This window comes from Metarhizium brunneum, chromosome 1 (genome assembly GCF_013426205.1).
Source record: "Metarhizium brunneum chromosome 1, complete sequence".
NCBI lineage: Eukaryota > Fungi > Ascomycota > Sordariomycetes > Hypocreales > Clavicipitaceae > Metarhizium > Metarhizium brunneum.
Window position 1 is genome coordinate 9,510,415 of NC_089422.1, and position 11,939 is coordinate 9,522,353.

General features: G+C 48.6%; 4 protein-coding genes across 4 annotated transcripts; 1 reads left to right on the top strand and 3 right to left on the bottom strand.

Moving 5' to 3' along the window:
- Window positions 1-312: 312 nt before the first annotated feature.
- On the bottom strand, window positions 313-1,806 carry citD (Aldehyde dehydrogenase citD; the record flags this gene model as incomplete). Its single annotated transcript, XM_014685723.1, has 1 exon — window positions 313-1,806. One exon carries the CDS (start codon window positions 1,804-1,806, stop codon window positions 313-315), a length of 1,494 nt encoding a protein of 497 aa, XP_014541209.1.
- A 1,812-nt stretch (window positions 1,807-3,618) lies between these two features.
- G6M90_00g029630 (uncharacterized protein) lies at window positions 3,619-5,026 on the top strand (the record flags this gene model as incomplete). Its single annotated transcript, XM_066130035.1, has 3 exons — window positions 3,619-3,844; window positions 3,887-4,522; window positions 4,581-5,026. 3 exons carry the CDS (start codon window positions 3,619-3,621, stop codon window positions 5,024-5,026), a joined length of 1,308 nt encoding a protein of 435 aa, XP_065985814.1.
- Window positions 5,027-5,246: 220 nt separating this feature from the next.
- G6M90_00g029640 (uncharacterized protein) lies at window positions 5,247-7,050 on the bottom strand (the record flags this gene model as incomplete). The annotated part of the gene is made up of 2 exons (XM_014685721.2): window positions 5,247-6,316; window positions 6,441-7,050. 2 exons carry the CDS (start codon window positions 7,048-7,050, stop codon window positions 5,247-5,249), a joined length of 1,680 nt encoding a protein of 559 aa, XP_014541207.2.
- Window positions 7,051-9,324: 2,274 nt separating this feature from the next.
- Window positions 9,325-11,555, bottom strand: phacA_0 (Phenylacetate 2-hydroxylase; the record flags this gene model as incomplete). Its single annotated transcript, XM_014685720.1, has 8 exons — window positions 9,325-9,584; window positions 9,640-9,829; window positions 9,895-9,990; window positions 10,049-10,218; window positions 10,310-10,603; window positions 10,701-11,094; window positions 11,158-11,244; window positions 11,295-11,555. The coding sequence occupies 8 exons, from the start codon at window positions 11,553-11,555 to the stop codon at window positions 9,325-9,327; spliced, it is 1,752 nt and encodes a 583-aa protein (XP_014541206.1).
- Window positions 11,556-11,939: the final 384 nt, after the last annotated feature.

The following is an 11,939-nucleotide window of genomic DNA, read 5'->3' on the forward strand; positions in this document are numbered from 1 at the left end:
TCCGAGGACATAGCTGGCAAGCTGTCTAGGGGGTAAGGCTGTCGTCGAGAGGGACTTTTTTTGTCCAAGTCGGCATGCAAAGCCTACAGGGTATGAGGAGTCTGGGAGAGTTTGTAAAATACCCATGAGACACAGGATATAAATGAATGACATCTTGTAATAGGTTAGAACAATTCATATCACAATATTCGAGTGTAGACATGTCCGCGAAATATTCTATACAGCTTCAATGTTATATTGCAATACATCTTTAGAGTGGAAGAGAAAACTTTGAAGCCGACTGTTACCGTCTGTTTCTCACACACGTCCATTCTACTCATCGTCAAAGACATCCTTGACAGATCTCCAGGCAGGCACTTGCCCCAGGCCTGATGGCATCTGAATGTATTTGATGGTGGACCATTCGTTGAGGGTTTCAATATAGTGTTCCCTGCCATAGCCACTCTCCTTGGATCCTCCGTGAGGCAAACCCAGCCCGCTCCTGAAGTAGTTGTTGATGAAGACAATGCCCGTATCGACTTGCCTGCTGACACGAAGTGCCTTCTCGATATCCTTGGACCAAACAGCGGCCACGAGTCCGTATCGCGACTCATTCACAACAGAGACAGCCTCTGCCTCGCTACTGAACGAGCACACCGTCGCCACGGGGCCGAATATTTCCTCCTGGGCGATGCGCATTGTGCGTACCACGTCCCTGAAAAGCGTCGGCGCAACAAAGTAGCCGTCCTTGAGCAAAGGGTCTGACGGCAAGTCAGCCTGGGCCGCAATCTTGGCACCCTCTTCGCTTCCCAAGGCAATGTAGCTGTTGACTCGTTCCTGCTGCTGTTTGGAAACAACAGGGCCGACATGGGTCGCCTTGTCAAATCCGTTTCCGACTCGCAATCTGCGCACCGCGGCGGCCAGTCTGTTGACAAACTCATCGTAGACCTTTTCGTGCACCAGTAATCTCGATGCTGCCGTACACGCCTCACCCTTGTTGAAAAAGGCGCCCTCCAAAGCACCCTTGACCGCTCGATCCATGTCGCAGTCGTCAAACACGATAAAGGCGTTCTTGCCACCGAGCTCCAGCGCGGTGCGCTTGACAAGCTTCGATGCCGTTTTGGCGACGGCAGCGCCGGCAGCGGTAGATCCGGTAAGCGAGATCATCTTTACCGCAGGGCTCTCCGTGAGCAGCTGTGCGACCTCGGCTCCGGCTCCGGGGACGGCCTGCACGACGCCCTTGGGAAGGACCGTCTGCAGGATCTCGACGATTCGCATCACTGTCAACGGGGCCTGTTCTCCCGGCTTGATGATGATGGTGTTGCCAGCGGCCAGGCATGGTGCAATCTTGCCACCGGCATGAATCGGCGGCCAGTTGAAGGGTAGAATGCCGGCGCACACGCCAAGCGGCTCCCGGATAATGGAGGAATAGACGACTCCGCGGTCGTGGAACTGGCCAGGAAGCTTGTCGACCAGAGAGCCGAAAAAGCCAAAGACCTGGACGATAAAGGCCACATCCAAGGCCGCGTCGAGAGCTGGCTTTCCGTTCTCGGCGCAGAGCAGGTTTGTGAGTTCTTGCTTGTGCGTCTCGAGAGCGGCAGAGCAGTTCAACAGGATTTGCCCGCGGTCTGCCAAGCTTCGCTGCTTCCAGTTGTCAAAGGCCTTGGAGGAAGCATCGATGGCTGCATTTGTGGTGGCAGCATCTCCTCCACGAACAGTTGTCAGGATCCCTCCAGTCGCAGGGTTGTGGACGACGAAATCCTTTGAAGAGTCGGCAGATGACCAGTGAAAGATGGAGTGTTTAGGGATATTGAGCGCTTCAGCCATTTTGGAAGGACTTGGTTGGGACGTGGTTGTATTATTGGTTGGTCTTGAGGTATGTCAATTGTTGCTTGAAATGCTAAGTCTTTCTTTGCTTCTTGGAAGCTTCTACTACGAGGGCGAGAATTCGCTCTACTTTATACCATTTCAACTCGGAGTTTACTCAAAACTAAAGCCGATGTCTCTGATTTTGATGTAAAGAAATCTTGTTTTACGTGAATCATATCGAGGACTAACATGCCAGCATGCGTAAGGAGAATATTGTGTCTGGTAGTTTCTTACAACGGACAATGGCAAAGTGGATAGGTGCCCGTTTTCTCCGGTCACATGACCGGGAAATTAATGCAAGTGTCGTGGTATTCATTGAGTAATATAGAGTTGTAATTTTGTGTCTTGGGATACGGAGTACGTGCTGCTTGCAATGCTATGTCTTGTATTGGAAATTAGTATTCTGTCATTATTTTGTTATTCTCATCTTTATGTATAAAACGATGAAGCAAATAAGCTACTATTATAAGTTATCTAGGGGTTTAAGCTTATCGATAGTACTGCTTGTCTATAAATGCGCTTGGTCTACAGGTTTGGTACCAAAGTATAGACCAGCGTAAAGTCATTCTGTTCCCCCACGGCAGTGGTAATTGGCATAGAAATAGCGTCGTGGGTTTTTCCAAAAGTTTCGATCCGGTTATATCGCATGTATTCCCCTTGAGCCTATATTATATCGGGGTTTGCATTATCGGACTTGGCTATCTCCGCGCGTCGTTTTCCCGATACACCCTGTGAGACCATTATGGGTCTGGTACTACTTGGAATACGAGAGACCTTGATGCACACCAATTTTGAGGGAGGAATTGTATCAAGGCAAAGGGTTTTCCTTATGTTGAAAGTGCCAAGAATAACCGCAATCCTTGCGTCATCCATAGCATTACTACGCGGCGTCACATTGCTGGAGCATGTCGGTTCGCTAGCCCGCCTTGACACGCTCTTGACACGCAACCTCAAGCTGCATGATTTTTAGTACTTGAGGGTCTGGCGGGTCAAAGAACATTGACTTGACTTGACCGGACTTGACGGGACATTGAACCTTTGTAGACAGTCCTGGGTTGGATCGTCGCCCTTCCAACTTCAACCAGACTTTTATATTTTCAAGAACAACAGTTGCCATACGCAAACTCTGAGTCTTGCACAGAGTCATCTCCATCTGTTTCCGAAATGCCGCGTGGAAGACGAGCTACGAGCTGCAAACCGTGCCAGAAAGCGAGACTGGGATGCGATGCCTCGTCTAGACGCGGCTCCTATTGCTCCAATTGCATACGTCGAGGCAAGTGCTGCGTGTTGCCAGTAAGTTGTCCCCCGTTGTTGGCCTTGGAACTATTTGATGTGCTAAATTTCCTCAAGGCTAATGCATCTACAGACGACCACCCTACTACGCCACGACGACGACCTCTAGCTATCGCGATTACTCGCACCGAGACATCCCCCAGCCAAGCCGTGTGGCAACCGAAACTTCCAAGAAAGCCCATGTGCAAATCAAAAAGTTGCCCGACGTCGAATCCAGTAGCAGTGAATCTATATCTGGGGCTTGAGCATGCCTTATGTCGTCGCCAGACTGCGCTTTCTTTGCATAGTAGCTTGTGGAACACGTATGTTTCCGTTTTTGAGACTCGTTTTAGCCTGTGGACTGCCGTTAGTTGTTGTCCATACAGCGAAGCTTCGCAGGTATGAGGCTGTTCCGACTATATAGCCCATAGTATTTGCTTATCATTCTAACCTGTACGTTGTTGTCCGTGGTAGTCTGGGGGCCTCATCTCCGAAGCCATGGTTGCCCTCGACAGAGTAAACTACTCCCGACCACAACAGAATGCGCCCATGATCCCGCAGGCCGACCAATATACTGGAGCTGGCAAGGTGCATGGCAGCGTGAACCACAGTTTAGTCGACAAGGCGCTTATCAGGGCCATCTATGCCTTCTCTATTCGCTGGCTTCACTTACGAAGCCCGTCACAACCACATGAAACCCGGAATATCCAGACGCAACTCGAGAGTAATTTGTGGCACTGTGCCGCAGAGCTAATGCATGCCATAGTGTCACAGCCATGCTACCGCTCCATATTAGCTCTCCAGCTATTTTCAGAGACAACGGTCCCGGCCGACGCGCATGACGAAGGCATCGCCGAGCTGTGCCAAACCGCTTCATTGGCCCATTACATGAAGCTCTATCCAGCCTCGGTATTAAACGAACCAAGATTTCTGTCTTCCAAAGTGGCGGGAGCTGCAAAAGAGGACCCCAAGCACCTTCCGATGCAAGACACGGCGCTTTGGCTCGGATGTATCAGTGATGTTGCAAGGTCCATTCGGAGTCATCGACCACTCATGCTTCTAGCAGGTCAGTCGGCAGAGACAAAAGTGTGGGGGTATATTAGGGAGCGAGCTCATGTTTTCGACAACTCCTTTAAACACTTGCATTCTACTCTAGAAGTGCTGCCGCCCGAAGTCGTGTCAATCATCTTGCAGAATGCGTCGGCTTGCAAGACCATGTTTTGGTGGAATATAGTCCGCGTCCGTAATGCATTGTACGATCCGGCTGGGGATGAGTCAGTGACACAGACTATGGAAAAAGCTTTTCAAGAATATCATCATTTTCAAGGCGTCTTTGCACCCTTCTTGGACATTTGCTCGAGAAACTTTCAGACCCTTGGCCAGGAAGCCCAACTACACTATTGTAAGTCCCTCGTAGAACTTGTCCACATCTACATCTTGAATAGTAGCTGATATTCTAGTTCTGCTCGTTATACACTTTCACTGGGGCGCCTTGCAACTTAGTAGTCTGCTCTCGCAAACTAGGACTGCTGAGGCGTCGACAGCACCGGAGCCATCGAGTATTACAAGCGTTCAAGCTATCATCAATGTCGTTTCGCTTATTAGCAGCCCTAGTCAATGGATTGTGACCGACATGGACTTTCCGAACCTTATTCTTCGGGATCCATTTCCAGAAACGACGGTCGATATTCTTTCTACTACCGCCAACAGAATCCTAGACCTCCAGGCCGCAGGAGAGCTCCCGGTTAGCACTGCACAGCTAATGGTTTCCACAATTCTTGATACTCTGGCTGTGATTTCTAATATATCGCGCATGGCGGCTCGGACTCTTGACCAACTGCGAATAACTATTGTCAAACAAATGATCGAACCTGTCGGAGGAGATGATACATCAACATCATTTTGATAGAAGACACTTTGCAAATTATATATCCCTAGACTTCTAGATCATAATAGTAAGTATCTAGTACAACAACTAAAGCACTGATTGCGGGCACAAGTGGCATGACGCGAATAGATTATATTTGACACCGCAAGATACCATATAAATGTTAGCCAAAATACAGTACTAGTAATGTCCAAAAACAGCCAGGCTGTGTATTAAATCATGCCGTTCCAAGACACATTTAGCTTCCACCTCCTGGAATGTACTCTCGTATATCAGTCCTCGTCTCGTTCATCTTCGCTTGGGCTATCATCAGGGCCTTGGAATCCATGTCAAACACAACATACATACTCTGTAGTGCTGGTGCTCCAAGAACAGGAATATCTGTAGGTCCGTTGCCCTGAACTGGAGCTATGGCGAGTTGACAAGTCCCGGCACCAGCGCCCGGCGAGGTGCCGCTGCCGATATTATCATTACCTCCTTGACCATTACCATTGGGGGTATTGCCGCCCTGCTGATTGCCGCCCTGCTGATTGCCGCCCTGCTGATTGCCGCCCTGCTGATTGCCGCCCTGCTGATTGCCGCCCTGCCGATTGCCTCCGCGGCCCTTCCCATTATTCTGGCCCTTATTGGGACCTCGCTGATTTCTGCCTCTCTGAGGCTGTCTTGAATTCCCACGTCCAGCATTGCCGGGCTCTCCTGCACCACTTCCAGGATCAGGTGCAACAATGATGGAATCAAGAGGCACCCTCACTTGAACATTGTCTTGATTCATTCCAAGCGTTAGATCCATACCGCGTATACGGTTACAGTCCGCAAGGAACTCGCCTTGCGGCCCAGGTCGCGCGCCCAGCCTCCGCCCCAATGCATCCAATGTTCCACCGGAGAGGATGATTTCAGGCACACCGGTATCAAGCCATGCTACCGGGGGTGCATCGTTGGAGAGCAGATTTCCCCTCTGCTGTCGCTGTAGTAAATCACGTGTTGATAGGCTCTGTGAGGTGTGCGCATATGATGGGACTCGGGCGTTATCTAGACGGCGACTCGTGAATGCAGATGTCTTAAACTCCCCTGACCATGGTATGCTGTCGTCAGATTCGGAAACCGCACTTTTCTGTCGATTAGGGCGTCCTTGCGAATTATTTCCTTGATCTGTATCCCTGGAGGGGGCCAAGCCAACTGAGCTAAAATCCACGACAAACGCGGGCAAAGAATCCCCATCGGGTTTGAGTAGTGGTGCGGCTTTAAGCTCGCCCTCGAATTTGGCGGCGTCGAATCCACCCCAAACCAGAGATCCGTTGTTAGGAGATCCTAGAAATAGAATTAGCATCAGTTCATGATTTGAAGGATATGAATTTCTTCCCGGGTAGTTTATCTACTTCATGAGCAGACTAAGAAAATAGGGAAATGGGATTAAATATATATATATACTTACGGAAGTCTCCAAGATACAGGCCATATGCGTTTGATTTGCTTAGGTCATCTTGTTTAAACCGAGCTGGGACATTTGGATATGGATCTTTCGCAGATTCTCCTTGAATTGGGCCAATGCCCATGACTGGAAAGCTGACTTGACCGGGAGGCACGCCTCCTGATTCCACGAGGCCCATCCGCACGGGAACCTCTTTTCCGCCGGGAGTAACCTGAAGAGAACTTTCGATAAACGTACCAACGAATGCGGCTCCTCCGGTAAAAGTTGCGTTTAGGGGAATATTTAGGTCTCGAATGTCGGTTTTGTTCTTATTGACGTCGAGCGATCCAGCTTTGAAGCCGGTGGTACGTCCGTCACACTGCTCTCCTTCGCCACGACAGAACTCGCTTCCCGTTTTCGGAATATTCAAGTCACTACTTCCTGTATCAAGCAAGCCTCTCATGACCTGGCCTGCAACTGAAAACTCAATGAAAGGGCGGAAGCCACCTTGAGAAGCGTCCGTGATCTTCTGGATCTCGCTAACTTCTAAATTCCCTCCAGGTTGGGCAGTAGCCTGGCTGCTAACAAGCAGTAGCGGGCTCGAGAGCCAACATGTGAGGTAAATGACCTTCATACCTGCTGAAGGAGCTTGTTGCTGTGTTGAATAGGAAGAATTCAAAGTCAGATGCTAGTTGTGGCAGTTGGAAATAGAAAAGTAGGCTTAAACCCACGTGGCTTCCAGAGCTAGAATAAATAGAGAGCTGTCGATCGGAGAACTATATTATTTCTTCCTACTTAATATATTCCATCATAACTCTGGGGTAGTCTTCAAGAAACAGATCTAACTCTGATGGTAACACAGAAGCTGAGTTTGAAACAATCGTCAAACGATGAAACGTAGATTCGGGAACTTATCGCAACCACTACGGAGAAAAGCGAAGAGACTGACTCAAGAAGGCTGTTGTAAATGTGGCTTATTTTATTACCTTTGTTTTGTAGCGAAAAGACCACGAGACTTTGAAGCATGCAACCAGGCGTGATTCATTAGCAACTTTGTAGCTAACTGCTTAATATACCACCCCCAGAGACCGACTGCTTTTTGTTATCGCCTCTAATACGGGACTTACTACCCAGGATACCCTGTTCATCTAGCTGCGCTAAATGCAGTTTCAACGCTATGGCTACAGGAATGACTCGCGAGAAGCCACACTGACGGGCTGGGGAAAATGCCCGTAGTTCGCTCGTGGCTTGTGCCACTAATAGCATACCGGACATTTGTAGGCTCCCACGAATTATGCTCGTGCCGTCATCTACTAGGCCGGATAGCCCACCCTCCGTTGTCAAGATGGCATGATTCGAATGACTAGGCTCTTCTCCGCGCCCGCAAGACCATTGCGGCGCCCTGAGTCGAGAGCCTTTAAGCCCCATCGCTTCATGCATTGAATTCACCGACGAACGACGACGGCTGCATTTACGGGATGTGACTAGGCCGGGCAAGTGTTCTGCAGCTTGGCACGGAGTGGTAGTCCTGTTTCTGTGTATGTAATCATCGTAATAATAACCAACATTTCAGACAGCTTCCTTCCAGTTCATATGCAAACAAAGAATAACGATATCTTCCTGCATTGCGTTGAACAGTCAAGACATTCAAAATCACTCCATCTTCCCCTCCGTAACAAGGGCGCCATGGGCTTGCATGACCGACTACATATCGAAGGCTCTTATTCCTGGCCTCCAGTCTGCTGTCTCACCCCTATGGGTACCATCTAAGACTACATGTATCGATGCGTTTCAGCCATCTGTGGCGGCACTTGAGAGATAATTTCTAAAACGGGCCCCCAAGTGGTAGCTCAAATGAAACCAAAGATTATGAAAGCAGGGAAAAAGCACACCAAGGAGAGAAATGCGACAGATCCTAGTTTGCCATGAATCAGCAGAAGCAATTAAAATACCAGTCCCGGATGAAAGTTGCCCTCACGGCCTCCAAAGACATGGACCACCATTTTCGAGCTGCTAGTCAATTGTTGGTGTATATGACGACTAACCTTTTACAGCGATGTCATAAAATCTGCCTGTGGATGTACTCAGGACTCTAGAGTGGAATGGAAATACCCAAAGACGAGACAAGGCAATTGACACAGGGTTGAAAGTAGGGTGCTGCTACGGGATTGTCAAACCTACCAGTATTTGGACAAGAAGCCACGTTGCTGGGTATTCCAGGGGAAACTACACCCAAAGTGTCAAAGATGTCCGAAAGCCTTGAAACTGAAGTCTTGGACTATAGAGAGAATTCGTCCCCCCGAGAGCAACATCTTTTCAACTTATTGCGAGTATTGTGCTAATCCTCCGACTAGCACCGTCCTCCATGACGTAGATTCAACCGTAAAGATCTGTCGCACCTTAAACTGGCCACGCCGTCTAATAGTATGCATCTCGACTGCAATACGTTTCGTGGCATTCTTAATCCATTTTCGCTCTTACTGTGTGAGCTTATACGGACTTTTCTTCCTAGCTACCAAGTGCGCCTCAGAATCGTGCCATGCTTGGGAAACTTAACCGATTTGAGTTTATCACGGGCCATCGATCCGTAGTTATTGTATATAAAGCATACGATGGCAAAGACGCATAACCACTTTGAGATACTTTGAAGCGTTTAGAAAGATTGGGGTAATAGTTTAAATTGCAAACTATTTGTGCATATACAGTTCAGTTATTTACGTGCTCTGCCTAGCAATCACCCCCGTCGCCCTTTTGTAGAAAAAGAAAAAAAACCTTTACTCTGCAAGCCTTGCTTTTCAGTGTCCGCGGAATGTTTCCAAGAGACACATTTTTCTATGGTAAGATAATTACGCCCTGCAAAACTAGCAACCTAAAAAGCAACTTCTGTGTCTTGTGGCAAGAAGGGCATCTAGGTCTCCACAGAAGCAATCCAGGCGCGAAGGCCTTCAGGATCACGGCAGTGAAATTTAATACCGGCCGACCATGGAATGGCCTGAGCCTCCGTGGGTGTAGCGGTATCAGCAATTGCGTCCATTTGAAGCGAGCACTCACGCTCAGCACGGAAGGGTGGGAAAACAAGTTTCTTCTCCTCCTCCCCAAGAGGTTGTCGCTCCCAGGTAAAGAAGTGCAGGAGGAGTACGAGTGTGGAGTAGAGACCACGATTGGCCACTATGAAAATCGTTAGCTGACGACAGCAGGTATATAAACAAGGGACCAAACGTACTATCAATGCCGGGGCAGACACGCCGACCACAGCCGTATGTCAAATGTGTTACGCCAAGCTTGTCGCCACCCTCAGTAAAACTGTCGGTGCGACCTTTGCGGCCGTTGAGCCACCGCTCAGGTATAAATTCATTCGGATTATCGAAGGAAATTGGATCTCGGTTGGCGGCCATCAAGTTCATAATAACAAGCTGAGAAGCAGAAGTTAGTGCTTAGTCGAGAACGCAGATGCAAATACAAACAGCATCGGACATACCATTCCAGGAGGTATCTCATGACCATCATAACTAGCACCATCAAGTGTTTGGCGGGGAAAACCAAGTCGAACAGGCGTGTATATACGAGAGCCCTCCTACTTTTATGTCAGTTTTTGTAGGTAGATGGGTGAGGTTTAGTGAAAAGTTACTAACAGTATGCAGGGCCTTGACATATTCAACTCGATCGTATTCGTGAGGCTTTGGTGGTTCGCCATTGTATATCTCACGGATGGCTTCGTAGCCGTTTTCCTGCAGGTCTGGCCTGTTGGCAAGATAACCAATAATCCAAGTAAGCGAGTAGCCAAGATTGACCCCAGCAGCAACTGTCGAGAGATGTTAGATACTGTAATCAATGATTCAAGTGGTAAGAGGAGAAGCAAAGTGGTGAGCGGGGAGGAATGGCTGGTTGCTTACTGCCGGTATAAGAAGCCAGAAGAACCTCTTCTTCTTTTAACAGACCCTGCCGAAGAATGTTGCCTAGAATTGATGGAGTCTGGTCTCCGTCCTCGATACGCTGCTTTAGCTCACCAAGCATCTTATTTATGTAGACTTGCTGCGTCCTGCGGTATTCGCGAGCCTTCTCTTCCTTCTCATCGTAAGACCAGCTTTTGATGCCTAGAGTCTTTCCAGCCAGGTAGCGAAGCCAACTAGCACCGCTCAAAATCGGAATATAATCACGAGCTGGTGAACCCACAGTACGCTGGCGAACTAAGTCGAACTGTTAGTAGATGGCTATATTGGAAACAAGGTGGAAAAGAAAAAGGAGAGAAAAGAGAAGCATAAGAATGAACCTAAGAAAACTTACAGATGTTTGTCTCGTTTTCCGCGAGCATTCCCACTATATCATCATCCAGAGGAGTACCCATAAGTTGCTCAGATACTTGGCCAGTACCGAAGCGGTGAAGCTTCTCGGCCATGTCAACGGCATTTCCTTGGCTAAGAGTGAGAATGTCACCAATAAGCTTCTTAAGCTTGGGGTGAATAACAGGTGTGTAGATTGGTAGGAGGCGAGGAGCGATTTGGGAAGCGAGCGCCTTGCGAGTACGGACAAGACGCTCGCTAAAGGGTGAGGTGCCAACGGTCCAAATACCAGAAGAAGCAAAGTCCTGATGAAAGAGCTTGAACGTGGGCCTTGATTGGTATGCCGGACCTTGTTTCACGATGGTCTTGGAGAGAGCCTTGTGGCTGTTAATAAAGACCTACTCAGCCATGGGTTAGTTTATATGCTTCTTTTCTTTAGGAACTCAAACGTAATAACATACCGCCTCACGCCCACCAAGTGACACCCGAATAACATCACCATACTTCTTGGTCCACTCAGCAATCTTTGGGACATGACCATTGCTCAGCTACTATACGTGTTAGGTATGAAATACATCAGACGACGTGGAATACTAACCTCAAGAAGATTTCCAACGATAGGCAGACCAGGTGGACCTGGAAGCGAGACTGTATGAGGGGCACCACCCAGTAGGCCATCAAAAAACCATAATATACGACTCAGAATTTTACGGCCAAACTCAAACCCACCCAGAAGAACAGCAGTAAGAGCAATAGCGGTAGATGCATAAAAGAAACCAAGATCTCGAGCTCCAGTAACCAAGCTGGAGACTATCTCAGTCTTCGGACTAACCACGGTCGAGTTGAGTAGAGGATCCATCTCGGCGAAGATGATATGAGGGTGATGTGCTGTGGTGTGATGTTTCTGAATCTCATGGAATACGAAACCTTTTATACCATTAGCCAGATGTTTCAAACGGTCTGGGCCAATAGTTTACATTTCCCTGCCTAACACGCAAAAATTTAAACGACGGTAAGCTAAGGCAGGGGGCTTGGGCAACCCGGCATGCTATGTCGGGGCCAATTCCCGCGAGGGAAACTTGGAACCGACGGATCTTGGGTAACATTGGTGGCTCTGCGTTAGTATTGATGATAATGGAGAGTGATTGAAAATGTTGCAGCTCCTCTCAGGCATCTACCTCAGTGATCAAGCGGCCAGCAAGTTCGATTAAGATGGCACGGGTAACAAGGAGTAGCCGATTGC